Raw genomic sequence first — 19,695 nt, 5'->3', positions numbered from 1 at the left:
GCTCTATATGATCATATATTGCTTTATCATCATCTTAAAGTACCATAGACACCAGTTTTGTTGAAAAATGGCCATTTTTGCAAAAAATCCATGTATTAATAGTACAGAGATTTTTTCCAAAAATGGCCAAAATATCAAGTTTTTAAAATTCAATTATTATGCGATAAAACTGCCCTATATGATCATATATTGCTGTATCATCATCATAAAGTACCATAGACACCAGTTTTGTCGAAAAATAAAAAGTTCGAAAAATGGCCATTTTTGGAAAAAATCCCTTACTATAGTACAGGGATTTTTTCCAAAAATGGCCAAAATATCAAGTTTTTAAAATTAAATTATTATGCAATAGAACTGCTCTATATGATCATATATTGCTTTATCATCATCTTAAAGTACCATAGACACCAGTTTTGTCGAAAAATAAAAAGGTCGAAAAATGGCCAAAATATCAAGTTTTTAAAATTCAATTATTAGGCGATAAAACTGTTCTATATGATCATATATTGCTTTATCATCATCTTAAAGTACCATAGACACCATTTTTGTTGAAAAATAAAAGGGTCCAATAATGGCAATTTTTGGAAAAAATCCCTTAATATAGTACAGGGATTTTTTCAAAAAATGGCCAAAATATCAAGTTTTTAAAATTAAATTATTATGCGATAAAACTACTCTATATGATCATATATTGCTTTATAACATCTTAAAGTACCATAGACACCATTTTTGTTGAAAAATAAAAGGGTCCAATAATGGCAATTTTTGGAAAAAAAAATTTCGACCCTTTTATTTTCCGACATAACTAGTTACTATGGCCCGATAAGATGATGATAACACAAACACAATATATGTGCATATATGGCAATATTATCGCATAATAATTGAATTTTAAAAAGTGATCAACTATTTTGGCCATTTTTTGAAAAAATCCCTGTAATTTCGACCCTGATATTTTTCGACATAATTGGTTATTATATCATAATTTGACATGCGCAGACTCACATAATGTGTTCTGCTCATGTTACCTCAATATTATATGCATATTTTTTAATGTCGATATTTTTTTTAATCGACCATTTTTGACAAAACTTGTTACTACGGCTCTATAAAATGGTGGTAACATAATATGCGGGTATATAGCAATATTATTGCATAATGGGCTAATTCGATATTTCGGCCCTTTCTTCAAGAAAATTTTTCGAAAGATTACAAATTTCAACCCATAAATTGAATTTATTTCAACAAATAAAAGGGTCGAATTTTGAACATTTTCGAAACAATCCCTATACTATGCTAAGATGATACTAACACAATATTGAGATTCAGATTTATTTTATGTACTATTATAATATTGGTGCACAGTACTTACAATGTTGGAATTATGGATTTTTTTTCCGGCCAGAACCCTTGATCTAGCCTAATTTGCTCACTCTTGTGCAATCTCCCTCCCCCACCAAAATTAACCTCTATCCGTCCTGTATTCAGCAGATGAGACTAAACGCGCTTGTCAACCGCTATTTAATCACAATGTATTACGTATGAATAAAATATTTACATACATAAGTTAGTCACGCGTGACCAATACTGCAATCCAGGAAGTGTTTCATTAGTGATGTCGCAATCCATATTTTGTATACATCGGTATTGCGCAATACATATTTGCTACGCAACCAACCAACCAAACACAAGAAGCACTAGTAATACCAAGGAGTTGTTAATTGTATTGTAAATGATAAGCAAATGTTTTTTATCATATTCATCATAGTTATAGCAAAATTATATAGATTCTCGGCATTCTATATTACCGATGAAGAATTAATTTAAAAACGCACGAACTTAGACACAACGCAAGCGAGTGAACCAATAAGCGAGAGTTCAAATAATCCATCGCTTGTGATTGGTCAAATTAATTGCGCTTACAAAATAAATTCCATGAAACAAGGACATTTGCATTAGACGTAAATCTAAGAAATTAAATTGTTATATGAAATAATTATTCATAACAATTATGATGATTTTACAGAAGGATTAGCCGTTAAAATGGAAAATCGTGATCTACCTTCTACAAGGTAGCTACAGCCAATCGCAATACGACCTTTGTGACTAAGCGAGTGAGCCTCTGCAAAGATTGCCCAATCAGAGATCATCAGCATGTGACGTTGTGAAATCGTGTCGCTTATTCATTTCCAATTTCAATACTGTGTCTTCAATGAATATCGATTTTGATCAATTTTTATTTTGTTTACTGTTTTATTGTCCCGGATTTTTCCATTTTCGGTTAATTTCGGATGACTGCGCGCCTTCGGTTTGGTTGTTGAGAAATCATGAACTCTATGGTAATATGCAAATGAGGTGGCTCACCGTATATATAAATGTTGGCGCACAGTGAAACTTTGCACACTTCAAAAATTCAGAGAACCGCATTTAAGAATTTATAGACACCTAAAAGAAACATTTATTTCGATGGAAAACAATGGCGCAGACGGTACAAAACAGTCAGGTATGTTACTTACTATTACTTTACTGATACAGTATCTAGTATAATCATGCTTATTGTTCTTCAATTGTGTTTTTTCGTATTTTCTTTTTTAACATTTTTTTATTAGGCCTAATACTTTTCACGTATAAATCAAATATTATTAATGTAAAATTGTTGGCATTGTACTGCTGTTAATGTCATTTTTAAAATTATAATTATTGTAAAAAATAGTATTTACTTATTTTAATACATACTTAAAAAATGATTTATTATTTATGGCAATACAAGTACTAAATAAAATCATTTTATTATAAAATTACATTGTTTAAATTTTATTTTAACAGATTTTCTTATGGAGGTTACAGTGCGTTACCGATCTGAGCAAGTTGCGCGTCAAACCGTACGAGGTGTAGACGGGGTTTGCGTTTACCATGGCTCTAACAAAGTTGAAAATGAAGATACGGCAGCTATCGGCTTACAAAGTAGCAGATATGTTGACTATAGAACACCGAAAAAATCACAAAAACTGATTGACCTTACCGATCGCGTTCTATTAAACATGAAAAATGGGTATGTTTTTCGAAACATTATTTAACAAGTTGTGATCTTTTTTTCTTTGTTGTGGTGGAGGATGTGATTTTGGTAATTTACAATCAAAGTTTAATTGATATATTGTTGAGTAAAAAGCGTCGTTTTTAATTCTTATGTCCATTTATATTTTAGGATTACTTTTACGTATGACCCAAGTGACAACTGTGTGTACGCTACTCGGCTTTGTAACAGTATGGTGTTTATGTACAGTCCGCAATTTCAAACCGGTCCTGAATATCCAGTTAAACTGATACTCGGACAAAAAACGAAAATTTACGACTGTACCGTTCATGGCTTGTCGGCATGTTCACTAACCGACGAAAAAATGTTTGCGGAGGACCCCTGTGTATTTTTTAGCGTTGCGCAGAAATGGCAGCCAATCGCATCGAAAGAAGATCGTTTTTGCGCCGACTTCTTACCTAACAAATTACCGTTGGAAGATTGTTTGGTTTCAATGGCTTTAAAATTACACATTTCTGGTGTTGCTGCTGCTACCCAGAAATTCAACGAAAGTACTACGGTCAGTTCTTCCGACATCGACATGGGAAATACCATTTATGGATTGAACCAACCAATCAGACAACCAGACGTATGCCGACCGGAAGTATCAATTATCCGTTTGCGTAAGTTTATGGATGCAATGTGCGCAAACGTTCCTGCGATGGAGGATAGGCTGAGATTGTTTCAGGAAAGGCTGGATGAATTTGAAGCGTCAACGTCTGACCTACGGAATGAATTCCATGAGCTTGTGAGAGATGTAACAGGAATATCAATACAGTAAAGTAGGTAATCCTCGACACTCTGTATTAGATAAGATAAAGTTAATTATCAAGTCATTTATACAGAATGTACAATAAATAATTACGCAAAGTTTAAGTAAACGCGCATGCGTTTCTTCTATAAGATTTGCAGGGTGCACTCGGCACAAACGCGTCTAATTTGCTCTAGTATGCAACAACATAGAGCAAGTTAAACGCGCTTGGGTAGAGCGTGGCTTTATCTTCACACGCGCTCCGCCGCCGACGGCACCACTGAATTTGTAATACGTTTTTACTATTTTATATCATATTCACCACCATGTTAGTTAGTGTTCAACTCATATATTCAATACTTTGTATTGCCTGGTCAATTTTAGGACACATGATTTTTTAATTTAGTGTTGTGAAGTGAACAGGTACATTGATTGCATTGTGCGTTTAATACTTAACTGCACCGATAACAAATTGATCGATCAATTGATCGATATATTCCTTTCCAATAATTATTCTCTTAAATTTCGATGATCGATATATTCCTTTTCCAATAATTATTCTCTTAAATTTCGTTTACTAATGTATCGATCAATACTTAGAACGTACAAAAGGTTTCTATTTACAACGTGATCCAAAAACATAATCTGTCATTTTTAGTATTCACTCTAAACTATATAACGATGCAATATTTTGTGAATTTTATTTATTAGAATTTTAAACATGTAATTAACATCAAAATATAAATTCATTTAATTGTAGAAAACAACCTTGATTGGGCATTAGTAGAATTAGAACATTGTACTTTTATATTATGTAATATAGTGAGTTTGTCATAATATGTCATTATATTTTATGAAGTGTAGGTTTGATATTATCATTAGATATATAATAGATAAGAATATTATAAATATAATATTAATTAATATAATAATACAATTAATTATAATATTTAAGATTAATAATGTTAACACGATGAGGTTTCAGCTTTTGAAAAGAACGTATAGGCCTACTGGATTTGTTTATAGGCTTTTTGTACTATTACATTACAAAGCTAAATTAAACTTAAATTAATTAATTTCACGTATAAATTACTTAATTTCATTCCATATGAGGTCTCTGTATACATTCTGTTCATGATCGGTTTGTACGGATGATAAAATAACAATGAGCCAATTTGACATGGGTAACTAAAATGTCAATAGGGCACTTGGATGCCTGATTATAACGTACTTCAGTGTAACAATAACATACCGTCGGCGGTGTGCCTATTCGGTATAGATATGCGGATCTAACACGTCAATACTTTCAATATTGTAAGTTGTATGAAGTTGGGGCTAAAATTTGAATTACAAAAACAACATTGACAATTAATATAAAGTCCGGCTGCTAATGTCAGTTTTGACACGTCAGCCATTTCATACGATTTTGTAATTTCCAGTTTCGCTTCATGAATATCTTAATTATTGTGACAGGTTTGTGGAAATTCCAACAAGTCATGTGATATAGGCTTATTTTTAACAAGACCGGACTTTGTACCACCATTACCGTATTATCATTTAATTTAATATAATTACCAGGATGATTGTGTTGACCTTAGGGGTCACATTAGTATTGTAGTTCAGATATTGTGTAGACAATAATTTAGAAATGCTTGCTGTAGCATTTGGGTGTATTACGATAGCTTTTTTTTCTATGTCCTTATACATGAAATATACAAGTGCATACGTCCATTATTATTATATTAAATGTACCTGAATAATAGCAACCAAATCGAGAAATCTTAATCTACTCATATCTACTAAGATGGCAACATTATTTGCTTGGTTTGAATATCTTGAAGGTTAAAAAACAATAAATAAATAATTGCCAATTATCCATCTAAAGAAATATATAATTTGCTTTTCAGTAACAATGCCTAAATTCATGTTTTCATCTATTTTTTGGTGTGCGTTCTTCTAACAATTGTACATATTATTAAATGGATAATAAAATGTAAAAATAGTTTTAACAATCCAGAGTTTAAATTATTTATATAACACGATTATGTATGATTTTATTGTTTGAGTATTATGGTACATGCAAGTTAGTAATGGATATTATTGTGTTGTGCTTATTGAAATCAGGGAAGAGATCAGTGACAATGATGTGCATCCAATCGGAACCAATGTCGATCGTTCAGTTTCCTTATTTAGTCAGACAGTTTCCAAATATGGTGGTCATACTAGGAAACACTTTGATTCGTCGAAGTGGTATTTCCAAACATTGCGGTCATACTAGGAAACGACTGGATTCGCCGTAATTGTTTGGAAATTCCAGGTCTGATTATTACCGAGAAGTATCATGGGTAATGATTCAATGAAGGTTCATGGAGATTACATTGTGCTTCCGTTGCATGTACAACGTAAAGAATGTATCTCGCTACCATGAAGTTGGTCGGGGGAGGGAGGGAGAAGGATGGGGAGGGACGCGGCGTGTTGAAACACAACCTTATATGAACTCATGTAGCATTTAATAACTTGTTTATAATCACCCTGTGTATTATCATGATGATGATTTATCATCATCGTCGTCATCATCATCATTGCTATCGTCATCATCACCGTCGTCATTATCATCAACATCATAATCATCTTCTTCTAATGATGATAATATCATTATCATCATCATTATCATAATTATGCCACAATACAACATTATTCAAAATCAAATTGTTATATACATTCCCTTTTTAAATTTAGGCTTTAATTCTAAAATTAGAGTTGTTTTGTGCAATGAAAGAATCTCTAACATTTTTCTTTAATTTAATTACATCTTTTAATTTAAAAATCATGTTATCAAATCAGGAAACTCATATTGATTGGGAAGTTACGGGTCGTTATGGTTATCCGTAACAGCATACTGCTACTTTTTAATATAAACACTGCATAGCTTTCCTGGTAACGAGACGCTTCAAACATATTCTGGGAAAAGCACGCAGTGAACTTGCTATAAAACACCGGTTTGACAAAAGGCGGCCTTAGCTTATATGCAACCCGTGAACGATGACGCATCATAGTGGAGGTGTGGATCAATTTGGAAACTTCACCCACAATATCGGATATCCAACATTCGGGAATAATTTACCCGTCCTCCCATTGGATTTTCTTAATTCTTCGTTCGCCGCGGGATTGGAGGGGGACACTGCATCGGCGGCTGCAGACTGGATATCGAAGATGTACGCGGGAACGACACCCGAAACAACATTTGTCACCGGTTCAACTGATTCCTGGGTGGTGGCTCAACCAGGAATGACACAGAGTGATGTAGCACCATCGAATCTGGTGTTAGGTACGATGATGCCCACCACGATGCAGGGTGGTGAGATTGCATCTACCTCAGCATTGACATGTGAATGGGTTGAAAATAGGATTGGCACGTCGACTATCGATGGGAACAAGAAAATGGTTCCCAATAGGATACAAGGTGAGGCAGCATCATCAAGCTCTTGGGACGTAGGCTTCTCGACAGATTCTATGCCTAAGATGATGATGCAAGGAGATTTCCCACTATCTACCGGATTTGACGAAGGGACATCACATGTGATGGTACCACAAATTGCCACATCAACCACGTGCGGATTTATTGATGACGGTGTAGGCCTAATGGATGGAGAGTATGAGGAGGAGGAAGAGGACGACGACGATGATGACGTCATCGCTATATCTAATCCCGCAGCACAACATAGGCCGGTGCGTAAAACAATACGAGAAGGTAAATTGTATTTTTGTGTTTAGAACATATTGCTTTTACTGCTATCGATTTATATTAATTATTGACTATTAATGGTGAGCAGGGCGGATCTTGGGAGGGCAAGACTGTGAACAGTTAATACCGTTAAATCAGGGAAGAGGGATATTAATTAATTACACTATTCTCTGTGTAGTCACCAAGAAAATTGGAGAAGGAAGATGATGATGATGATGATGATGAGGATGATGTTAATGGCGTTACCATGTTTGTCAGGTGACGATGACAAATATGGTGATAATTAAGATTTAAGGGGTTGTATATGCACTGAGAACGACAATGACTTCGAATTAGCGTTACGGAAAGTTAATTGGTCAGATCTAACCATAGCCATCAGCGCAAGTTATTCTACTAAGAGTATGAACGCCAGGGCGATGGCGGTCGTGGGTTTGAGTGGCACCCAAGAATTACTTATTATAATTACATTCTAATGTACTTCGCATAAATTAAAATAGGTCCGACTTAAGGCAAACATCTGACCATTTGACGTTAACGACAATATAAACATTTTCTTACATAGCTTTACCATCAGAACTAAAGATAACTCTAAAATACCGCAAAAAGGAAGTGAAATGTGTCGACGTAGATATCTGCAACGGGTTTCGTGTTGGCTATGGCGCCGTTCTAGATACCAGCAACGTGTTGACGTTTCCCACTTTGTGCGTGCCTAACATCCAGCACGACACTGATAGATATGAAAAAGAAGCATCAATGAAGGAATATAAGCTGAGAAAAACCGTACTTGAAAACCTCGAGAACGGGTATGTATGTATATAATGTAGGCCTATGTTTTAGCGTCAAATTGAGCAAATTGTAAATATACCGTTCGCAACTAAATGAAAGGTGCCAATGGATCAAGGGCCTAACTAATACCAACCTAATTATAATTTACAAAATTACTAAAAATTGTCAATGCTAAGAAAGCTGTCCTTTTAACAAGTAATTTGTCAGGAAGGATTATGATCTAAGTCTTTTTAATTCCACAGCGTTGAGTTTAGTATTTCGAACAATATAATCTACGCAACTCGTCGATGCCGCGCCAAAGTATTCTGCTTCAGTACTCAACAGCACAACGGACAAGATCCAGTAAAACTGCAACAAGGGGTACCGCTCAAAATATTCGACTACAATTCCTTTGATGACACCCTCAGGGAATTTTATTTAAATCAGATGGGCGCCAATTCTATTGCAACATCATTCACAAAACCAAAAATCTTTTTCAGTTTCGCACAGGGATGGAAACCTATGCATGATCGAGATTATGTTTTAAGAAGTTTGGGAGATTCGGTGCAACCAACTTCTTTAAATGACTGCCTTGTAACCATGGAGATTGTGCCTCTACGCGCTGTGGATTTTATCATGTGGTTACCCGAAAGTCGTGACGTAGCAGAGTCGATAACCATGAGCTTAAAACAAGATCATCTTCAAATATCTACTTCATTAAACTAAGTCTGTTTTGTGTAATGCCAATTCATGTCAGGTACAGTTATCGCTAACTTTGGTGAGAAAAAATTCATCCGGATAAATAAAGCAAGCCTAAATTCTCTAAATTTAATTAAATCTCACGACTCGACATACTAATACAGTATAGAGCTTCACTTCTGCTGCGCATGCTTCCAATAGGGTCGGCGTTGCGATAGCTTCGTTAGTCTAGAACAGTTATGTCTTTTTATACTACTATATTATATAGTAGTACTACTAGGAGAAATTCTCCTATAGGAGGCATAAGGGTTAGTGAGCAAATGTTATACAAAATTGAACAATGAACGAAATATTGTATTCGAGAATCTATACGCAAACGAGAGGCATCGTTCGGTCAGCAGAAACAAATTATTCGTCAATAATGCAATTCTGAATGCGTCGTAATTGACACAATTCATAGGGTTTTCAGAATATTTTTCTTGCCAGTAAAAATATTAATATTTTTTAGTACGTTATTAAATACCATACGTTTATTACATTTTCTTGGTTCCCACAAGAGAGACAACGCAGGACATAGACCCAGCGCAAGCGAGTTGACCAATCACAAACGACGGTTCGGATGAATCCATCGCTTGTAATTGGATTGCTTCCGTTGCGTCTCTAGTGGGAACCAAGCATTATACGCATTATGGATAGTTAATATAAAGAATATCATAATTGTTAATATAAATGTATATCAGCAGCTGAATTTGTGTTTGTTACGTCAGTTAGTCTATTATTACCGTTATACTCTCATTTTTAAATATTTAATTTATTCCGGTTTGTATTATATTCTATTTATAAAATTGCTATCATTACTAAAACATTCCATTGACAACAAAAAAATTGTCTTTTTACAATTATGACGTATTATTTGCAATGCTTAATGTATGCAAACAGGCCTTTCGTAACATGGGTATTTTGTGGTCTTCGATGGTGTTTGGTTTTGGCCTATTAGATGATTAGGAACCATTGTATTGTGTTCACCCTCCCAACGGAGGAAGTGATTATAAATGGAGCTGTCTTTAATGCGACATATATTATGCCTACTGAATAGAAAGAACACGTTACAGATAACCATATACAGTAGACTATTTTGTATTATTATTGATTAATATATTGACTATTAAATGCACATGGTCGATAAGTAGGCTTTCATTTGTGTTCCAAACAATATTAAGCTTAGTTTTTCCGGTGGTCACTAGGACGCAACGTGACGACATACGCGCGCAACGCGACGACATACGCGCGCAACGCAAGTGATTCAGAAGCGAAAGATCGAATTTGTCTCTTGTGATTGGTCAAAGTGATTGGTCAAAGTACGTCCCAGTGTTAATATTGTTTATATAATTAATTATTTATGTATTTTCCTTTCTTTACATAGCGAAATGTCTTAATTCGCGCGTGCTGTGTCTCATAATTTTTAGAATAGCATACAGATGTGATGCTGTTAAGTAGTTGGCCAATGATAGATAGGCATACATAATGTGACTCACACCGCGGGAATATCCATAAATCTATTTTTGAAAACAAAATCGGCCTTTATTGCAATATCCTGGATCGTTTTAATACACGTTGCGTAAACACAATCATTCATCGGCACAAATTGATAAATGTATTGAATCGTGGGTTTTACCATCATTCTGGAGCACAAGACAGAACCAACAACACACAAACTGGGCATCGCTCAAGTAGGCCTACTTACATTGTACCCATTCTAATTAGAAAGACCGTAGACTGAGAGAAACTTGGCTGAATAAAGTAGGTAATTTACTTTAGCTATTTTCATATTTACCTTGTGGATTTATATATTCTATTTGTTACTGTTATGTGTATTTTAAGGGGGAATGTGGATAAGGTGCTTGTCACCTGTTCATCCCTTTCTTTTCGCTGTATGTTATTATGTGCAGTGAGTTTAATAAATAAATAAAATAAATAAATAATTGGTAAAGTATTTGCATGCACAGAGAAGATGCAAAATAATAATAGTAGGCATCATTATATACAGTAGTTGGCTATCAACCACCTCTCATGCTATCCGCCATTGCGTGGGCGAGTTGCATTTAATTCTCGTTACCAGTAGGAAAACAAACTAACAGGCACCGGTGAACAAGGCCTATAGGCCTATATACAAATGGAGCTTCTGGTGACGTGGGTACGGTACTCGTCACGCACCTTTTAACCCCGGCTCTTGTGGTGACGACCCTCCCAATCCCCCTTCTCTCTTCTACCTTGAGGAAAAGCTGAACTTAGGCTAAACCTAATTATTCCAATCAATTGTGTTGTGGTCTAAGTATACCAAATCAAATAACATAACCAATCTCTAAATCTAACACAGGCCCTTGATGTTGTAATTTCGTCTTAAAAAATTCACTAGGCCTAAATAAAAATGATCTACATTTTTGTTGACTGTCACAGATTATCAGAGGTAACCCACCAATCATGGCAGAAAGAAATGCTGACCACCAAACAAACCACATCGTTACTGTTCAGACTAAAAATGGCCCGTTAGAGGTGAATACTGGACCACAACCAAAAGGTAGACACATTTAAATTTTCATCACACATCATTTTTGCATTGTTGATTGCAGGATCAATAGAACTGGGAAATTGAAAACATAGTAAAACCTTTCTACACCGCGCGCGCGCCATCAAAAGATGCAGAGGCTGCAGTGTATTTGCCCGGGTCATACAGTGTACTGGACAATGAACACAGCGTAAAATCTTTCCCGGGTCTGACACCCGGGTAAGAATGCGTAAAAAAATTCAGCGCTAAGCCATCAAATAGGTCATTAGTAATGAAGATTGGTAAAATAAATTTGGCTTTCTATAGAGTACGAGATGAGAATCAAGGTTCGCTATCGGTCTGACGTTGCTTTGGATAAACGTATCGATATCCAAAAGGGTTGTTGTATTTATTATGGTGAACATTTATGTGAAAACAGCCCAGAGAGACTGCTTGTACCGCTTCCAGATGAGGAGAGTATTGAACGACAGGAAACCAGACAAGAAGTCAAACAATTGACAAAAGACATATTGGGGGTTATGGCAAACGGGTAAGCTGTTGATAAAAGAAATACATTACAAACCCATTTGAAGGTCGGGGGAAGAAGCTAAAAATCCACCTATTCTGAAAGGGCCCCGCCTCATAAGTACAGCAATGTTACTCATACTGTACTGGCAATATACCCACCCGCTTTACCTGGGTTATCGGAGCTACAGCGTACTTTTAAATTAATCTCTTGCATTTTTAGGATTTAATAGGTTGTATTCACGCGTTTTTATCCGCCAAAAGTACATAGGCCCTATACCGCGTAGTGCAATAGAGTAGACGCACATGTTCTGTTTGTGATCCAATCAACTTACGAACTGACTTTTTACAATAGCATAACGCCTCTCTCCCCCCCCCCCCCCTCCACATGGTATTAAACTTTAATCTTTTTAGTCTATTGTATATATGCCGTTTATTCATTACGTCACTCTATTAATTGATCACGCACAACGGAAAATAACTATAGCGCCACCCACAGCTATAATCTACCCTAACTTTTAGAGCAGTTTCTATTAGTATTTTAACATTATGTGTGGTTTTTTTTTCAGTATTGTTTTAGAATACAGAGAGGATCGCTGTATATACGCGAAGCGTCGTTGTCCCTCCAAGATTTGGTACTACAGCTCCCAACTAACCCCTGGACAAGATCCATTAGAGTTGAAGTGTGGCACAAATACAAAAATATTCGATTACGCCTTTTTTTATAAGAATTTGAATGATTGGTTCACAAACTACATGAAGGGAATACGAACAACATTAATTCGCCCCAAAATATGTTTTTCATTCGGCCAATTATGGCAGCCTTACCATAATCATCATGGAAGAGGCACAGAGAGGCCCCAGCCGACAGCCATAGACGCCTGCGGGATGTCAATGTACGCGGTACCATTAAACGCGCGTGACGCTATTATTTCAATCGAGGCAGGACAGGATTGTTCAGAGACGTTGACGATGGGACTGAACAGTGGACACCTGTTTATATCAAATGAGGAACGAAAAGAAATCTGTCAAGTGACAGAAGCATATAAAGTAGACCATCAGCAACGACAGCAACAGCAACAACAACAACAGTTACAGCAGCAGCAACAACAACAGCAACAGTTACAACAGCAGCAACAACAACAACAGTTACAGCAGCAGCAACGACAACAACAGTTACAGCAGCAGCAACGACAACAACAGTTACAGCAGCAGCAACAACAACAGTTACAGCAGCAGCAACGACAACAACAGTTACAGCAGCAGCAGCAACAACAGTTACAGCAGCAGCAACGACAACAACAGTTACAGCAGCAGCAACAACAACAGTTACAGCAGCAGCAACGACAACAACAGTTACAGCAGCAGCAACAACAACAGTTACAGCAGCAGCAACGACAACAACAGTTACAGCAGCAGCACCAACAACACCAGTTACAGCAGCAGCAACAGCAACAGTTACAGCAGCAACAACAACAGTTACAGCAGCAACAACAACAACAGTTACAGCACCAACAACAACAGTTACAGCAGCAAGATCAACAATATCAGCAACAGCAAGATGAATTTGAAATCGAAATGCAAGACGACACTGACGACGTATGGACAGAAGCCGATATAAATGCTGTGTTGTCAGTAAATAATATCTTCAACGCAACGTTGCAAGAACTGACGAGATTAGGCCTACAACAAGCATCATAGTCAAATTGATTCCTATTGGAGCAAATTAGACGCGTTTACGTATAGGGCATGTCATTCACACACAACTCTTCTGCTGGGGAAACGCTCAAACTGATACAGTTTGGTAATTTTTTAGCGCAAAGTAAAATTTGGTTCACGATGCCAATTTTATTGCAGATGTGTCTGTATACTGTATAATATATATGGTAATTAAAATAATTGATATATTTTATTGATAAATTGATGCTTTGTCAATTTAAAGAATTTGCAGCTGTTTTTTTAAATTTAGATGTAGGCTACCGGTATAATATTGTAGTGTAGTGTATAGTACAATACAAATTAATTATTAACGATGTATATAGTATACAATAGTAAAATATATTTCGTGCAGCGACTATTTCGACACCATGAAGCGTGCGTGCAAAAGCGGTACTATTGTGACAAAACTGTAAATAATATTTAGTAGCAATAGTAATAATAATAATAATAATAATAATAAGATTTTTATAGCGCATATACCACTCAAGAGTGCTCAAGGCGAGCATAACGTATATTTGAAATATTTGTCTCTGAAATAAAGTATCAATAATATAAAGTAAATGTCAGTGTAAGTTCTGAAAAATATCGGTCAAAGAGAGCGATTGGTCATGGAGTTCAGTCGGCAATGATTGACCTTTGACAGGTACCGTATTAGATCGCTTGTGCAATTCAAAAGTTGTTATTTAGTTCACGTATAATCGATATTGTTATACCATGGAGAAATAATTATTTCTCCATGGTTATACATAATCATATGTAGATTAGTAACTAAATAAAATTAAATAAATATTGAAATCCTGAATGTTGCTTATTCTGTTTCCTAGTGTTTATATTAACTCAGATTACTGGAAATGTGGGTAACAGTGATGTGCCTCTCAATTGAAATATATAACTACAATGATTCAGGGTAAATACATTAGCAAAAGATAAGTTATAGAGGGCGGTTCATTTGAATAAAAGGGTCATCACGAAATGGTAAAGCTCTAAATTGATTGATGGAGACAATGGTATATACAACTAATATTACGGTACCGTAAGCCTACCTTTTGACAACAAGCGTGCATTTTCGAAGCACGTTACAGAAGATTTAGCCAAAAGAGCCAACTCGTAATAGTAAAGAGAATTGTTAAGCTTATAGGCCTATAGGTCAATAATCAATTGGAATGGACGTGTCCGATCATAATGAAAAAGACAGGATACACTGCAGAAAGTAGCACAACTATACCCGGGATTGATACCTTGTGCGAGACTTGAAATATTAAAAAGTATTAATCCTACAATTAACAAGGGGAGGGGAGAGGGAGGGTCTGAACCAGAGAATTTAATACTTCCAGTAATTTAATTAGGGGGTATTTCAAATAAAACATTCGTCTCAGGCCTGTAACAGCATGGAGGTATAAAATATAAAAATTATACCTCCATGGTAACAGTAATGTTGATATATTTTTAAAGTTTGACACGCACGAGATCACAAAATATTCTAAATTTAGTATACAAACGTGTCACAGTTCAATGGGTTTCACGCAGGAAAATTGATTATTAATTTTAATGACAATTTAGTATTTCATTTTGGATAGGAGGAACAAAAAACTATTAGCAAAGATCGTATATCAACACAACACTACTTATATATCAAGTATACATTTACTATACTGCAAAGTGGTACACGGAAGTTGCCTATCTACTAAGCAAAGGATATTGGCTAAGCACTATGTCAACACGATAGCATAATAATTCAATATTTCGACGCATTACAGGAACCAACATGATATAGAGTTAAAAACGGTACGTAGGCCTACTTTAAAATCATTTTACTATAATTTAATGCGAAGACTGATACTGTAAACGCTAGTCCTTCAATCTATGATATTAATGTGAGATAGCATATTAGTAGCTAGGTATCCTAAAATATTATTTCCTACACGACTTCATTTCCTAGACGGTAGAAGCAGGCTAGGACAGCAGCCTAATGCAATGTGGTGGTAGGCCTAGGCCATATTATCATTTCCATCCACTATCCAAATTACCGTTTTGGTCACCATGAACTCAATCTTTGCATTAAATAAAAATACTAAAGTAAATAAACTTATTAATATTATTATTATTATAACAAAAGCATGATTAGATTAATAATAATAATTGAATACACTATACCGCCCACGCTCGGTCGCACAATGACCTAAGGGACTTCCCCACCATTATTATACGTCATAACATACATACAAACGTATGCTTTGGTAACTACAGTATTTATCATGTTAATAGGCCTATTTGTACACGTGCGTTAATTCGACCGATACTGTGTTCGGGGCATTCGTCGAACCATTTCTCCATATTGGTAACCTACTATTTTAGGCATACTCGATCTAAGCTAATTTAGCCTATTGCATGACTGTTGAAAAGACAGTAAAATAGTATTTATTTTCTTTTTACAGTGTAAACTACAGAAACTTGTGATGGACGACCATTTTACAGAAGGTAGGCCTATATTACTTATTTGTTATATTTATGGCCAACGACAATGTCAATTAGTCTTACATTTATCTGTATGATGGATGAAACTATCATTGGTCAAGGGCTTTCTCGTCCAGTGCCCACCGCACTGACCAAAGGAAGCAGGACCAATACGTCTGAGGCATACTGACTGACCCAGGATGGGACCCAAGCTGTATTTGTCTACAGCACCCGATAGGCTTATTGCTTTAATGCAACCGTATTTTAAAATCAGTAGTAGGCCTACAGTGATATGAAAATGCCATCACTGCTGATCGAAGGCTTCTCTCGTCCAGTGCCCACCTTAAAAGGCAGGGCCACGTCTGATGAAAATACTGTACTATGCAGGGGCTGCCATAATATAAGAGTCAGTAGTGCTGATCTGATGAACCTCAGCTCCATTTTCCTACAGCACCCGATAATATTGCTTAAATATAACATTTAGTACAGCGATATAAAATGCATATGATTGTGAGTACGCCATCTTTTAAACAAATTATACTAGGTAAATAAAGTATATCAGGCAAACTCAATAGTTTCTATTTTCTGTACACATCCGGGGTATTGGTGGTCGTCATGTGGTATTTAATTTAGAGGGAACCTCAAATGAATTATCTGTTTATCTTAATACACCAGCTCAAGTCCAGATAAACCTTAAGTACCGATCAACAGATATCAAAAGTCAGATATTGGACTGTTCCACTGGATGCTGCATCTATTGCCAAGAACATTCATGTGAGCATGCGCCGTCAAGGAAGTTGGTTGAGCTACCTTTGAGCAACGACGACGCCGGTCGAAAAGAGACCAAACTTACAAATAAACTGCTCATCGGAATGAAGCACGGGTAAGATTCTAAGCACTGAATATAAATACAACATGGGTCATAGAAACAAAGCGCCATTACATCATGATATTCGAACTAAGACTTAGTTTATGTAGAGCATCTTGTGTATAATATGTTTGTCTTGTGACGAGGGTCCCTAATGATCATTCCATTAAATATGGTAAAAAAAGAAAAGAAACACGTGTACCGAAAATACTGAAAATAACAAACCACCAATGTCCACGATTCGATCGATACTAATTAAATAGAATTTCATGACCCCAATATGGTATTGTTTAGTAACACGTTAAAGAATTCATCTACAAATCTCCTATAATCTTCTTATGACACAACGCAATGACGTACGTGCAACGAAAGTGAATTGACCAATCGTTACAGTATAAACCGTCGCTCGTATTTATGGTTAATTACTTGTACGTACAGTACTTGCGGTGCGTGAGAACCAACATTGACACAATTTTTTTTTTTTGTCTAGTCTTCTCTTGGAATATGTCGACGGGTGTCTGTATGCGAAACGACGATGCAGTACTGTCATCTACTATCACAGCTCACAATACCACATTAATCATGACCCTATAAAAATTGAACGAGACCAGAGGGTAAAAATCTTCGATTACTCTGCCTTCAAAAATCAATTCATTAGCTGGTATACCCGTAGTCACACAGAATCAGACATAGAACCTTTCAAGCGACACAAGATTTTTTTCAGCTTTGGACAAAGCTGGCAACCATATCTGGAAAAACACAAAGAGATGGGAGAAAACAGACCTCAACCTACTGCGTTGGATTCCTGTTTAGTGTCAATGAGCCTCGTACCACTAAATGCGAAAGAGATGGTCATGGACACAGAGGCAGGTCGAAACGGTTCCGAGACCATTTCGATGGGTCTGAACCAGAACTTTTTTTTCTTTTCTTTAGAAGGATCATCGCAGGTGTGTTCTTCTCTTGACAGGATGGCACAGAATTGTCGAAGAAAAATTCAAGAACATGAACAAGCCAGGCAATCGTCACAAGAACCCGAAGAAAACATGAATGTGGATCAACAGAATCCTGCAATAGAATTCGATAATCTTTTAAGTGACATTCTGGGCCTACAAGAATCGATCGAAATCCGACAAAATGATGTTATGCAACGGCAAGGTATAGCACAAAATCCGCATTGTAATATCCCGCAGCAGTTTGGACAACCAATGGCAAATGAACAGATGGCGCAGCAGTATTCAGTAGAACAGCAAGAGCAGATACGACAACAATGTATAGATCAGCTGCAGCGGGAGTTCGAAGAAATACAACAGAATTGTGCAAACCAACAACTACCACGGTCAGAATTGGGCCAACAGAATGTAGCACAATGTCAAGACCAATCAGGAACATTACAGCCACATCACCAGCAAGCATGCTTAGCTGCAGATCTGGGGCAGCATGTTCAACAAGAACCTATGGAACTTAATCACCATCCAATGCAACTGCGCCACATAGAGGAGCAAACAGCTACGGAGTCGGCTCCTGCGAACGGTGACATTATATATTTTAATTGGGGTAATGGTACTGAACATCAAGTTGCGATAACGTCTGAAGAGTGGTTGAAGCTTGTATCGATTATAAAAAATGAAAATTTATTGGAAACAAATTAAGTTGACTGATATCGCAGCTGATAACCAAGTAGACAGTGCTTAATTGACCAAATATTTAATTCATAAATTGAAAATAGGCCTACTTGTTGATTCAGATTGTTATGAACCATGTTATCAAAAACAATGTAATAAGGTGAATAATGCCATAAATAAATAGAAGTAACTATATTGTAGTAATTAGTTTTGTAGAGTACTGTACAACTTATTATCCACCTAAGTTACACATTACTTAATATAACTATTACACCACGACGACGCAGCTATTGGACTTGCTGCTTCCAACGTGCGACCACCATCACCATATAATATCACCACGGTACGTATTTTAAAATCATTTTACTACAGTATTATTTAACGTGATACTGTATGTACCATAAACGCTTCTTCTATACATGTGGAGATATTTAGTAGTATCCAAAATAAAGTTTCAGTCACCATGAATTCAACTCTTTAATTAAATAAAAATACTAACAAAGCATGATTACATTATTATTGAATACTTTTCTTCTTCTTCTTCATATTTGGAGCCAACTTCATATGTGAAGACTCTGCTCCTCCAACTCTGTTTTGCTAGCTCTACTGTATTTGGTTGTGTATTATTATTCTATTTATAGTTATTCTTTTACAGAGAATTTCCGTACACTATACCGCCCACACCCGCCCGGTCGCACAATGACAAGGAACTTCCCCCACCATTAGTTATACATCATAACATATATATAAACGTTTGTGATTGGTAACTATCATGTTAATAAACATGACATAACAACGTATTTATAACCTGCGTTAATTCCGATACTGTGTTAGGACGGATATTTCGTCGAAACATTTCTCCATATTTCAATTTCAAAACTGTTAATATTGGTATGTACTATAATATATTGCTGTAATATAAATAACCG

The 19,695-nt window shown here is 36.0% G+C and overlaps 4 protein-coding genes across 7 annotated transcripts; all 4 read left to right on the top strand.

Annotated features, from left to right (window-relative positions):
- The first annotated feature begins 2,393 nt into the window (after positions 1–2,393).
- On the top strand, positions 2,394–4,502 carry LOC144850540 (uncharacterized). Its single transcript, XM_078707826.1, has 3 exons — positions 2,394–2,503; positions 2,827–3,052; positions 3,206–4,502. The coding sequence occupies exons 1-3, from the start codon at positions 2,467–2,469 to the stop codon at positions 3,852–3,854; spliced, it is 912 nt and encodes a 303-aa protein (XP_078563952.1). The 5' UTR covers positions 2,394–2,466; the 3' UTR covers positions 3,855–4,502.
- Positions 4,503–6,858: 2,356 nt separating this feature from the next.
- On the top strand, positions 6,859–9,152 carry LOC144850558 (uncharacterized). Its single transcript, XM_078707853.1, has 3 exons — positions 6,859–7,575; positions 8,132–8,372; positions 8,598–9,152. The coding sequence occupies exons 1-3, from the start codon at positions 6,867–6,869 to the stop codon at positions 9,058–9,060; spliced, it is 1,413 nt and encodes a 470-aa protein (XP_078563979.1). The 5' UTR covers positions 6,859–6,866; the 3' UTR covers positions 9,061–9,152.
- A 1,568-nt stretch (positions 9,153–10,720) lies between these two features.
- On the top strand, positions 10,721–14,527 carry LOC144849927 (uncharacterized). Of its 3 annotated transcripts, none has more exons than XM_078707054.1 (4): positions 10,721–10,833; positions 11,491–11,611; positions 11,906–12,128; positions 12,673–14,527. In XM_078707054.1, exons 2-4 carry the CDS (start codon positions 11,515–11,517, stop codon positions 13,802–13,804), a joined length of 1,452 nt encoding a protein of 483 aa, XP_078563180.1. In that variant the 5' UTR covers positions 10,721–10,833; positions 11,491–11,514; the 3' UTR covers positions 13,805–14,527. The 3 variants fall into 3 exon arrangements, with proteins under 3 accessions (XP_078563180.1, XP_078563182.1, XP_078563181.1); XM_078707056.1 differs by having other exon boundaries at positions 10,822–10,837; XM_078707055.1 differs by lacking the exon at positions 10,721–10,833 and having other exon boundaries at positions 11,480–11,611.
- Positions 14,528–15,488: 961 nt separating this feature from the next.
- Positions 15,489–18,951, top strand: LOC144850627 (uncharacterized). Of its 2 annotated transcripts, none has more exons than XM_078707960.1 (4): positions 15,489–15,607; positions 16,258–16,300; positions 16,952–17,159; positions 17,869–18,951. In XM_078707960.1, exons 2-4 carry the CDS (start codon positions 16,279–16,281, stop codon positions 18,791–18,793), a joined length of 1,155 nt encoding a protein of 384 aa, XP_078564086.1. In that variant the 5' UTR covers positions 15,489–15,607; positions 16,258–16,278; the 3' UTR covers positions 18,794–18,951. The 2 variants fall into 2 exon arrangements, with proteins under 2 accessions (XP_078564086.1, XP_078564085.1); XM_078707959.1 differs by having other exon boundaries at positions 17,635–18,951.
- Positions 18,952–19,695: the final 744 nt, after the last annotated feature.

Source organism: Antedon bifida, chromosome 8, assembly GCF_963402885.1.
Source record: "Antedon bifida chromosome 8, ecAntBifi1.1, whole genome shotgun sequence".
NCBI lineage: Eukaryota > Metazoa > Echinodermata > Crinoidea > Comatulida > Antedonidae > Antedon > Antedon bifida.
This window is presented reverse-complemented; position numbering and strand designations above follow the sequence as displayed.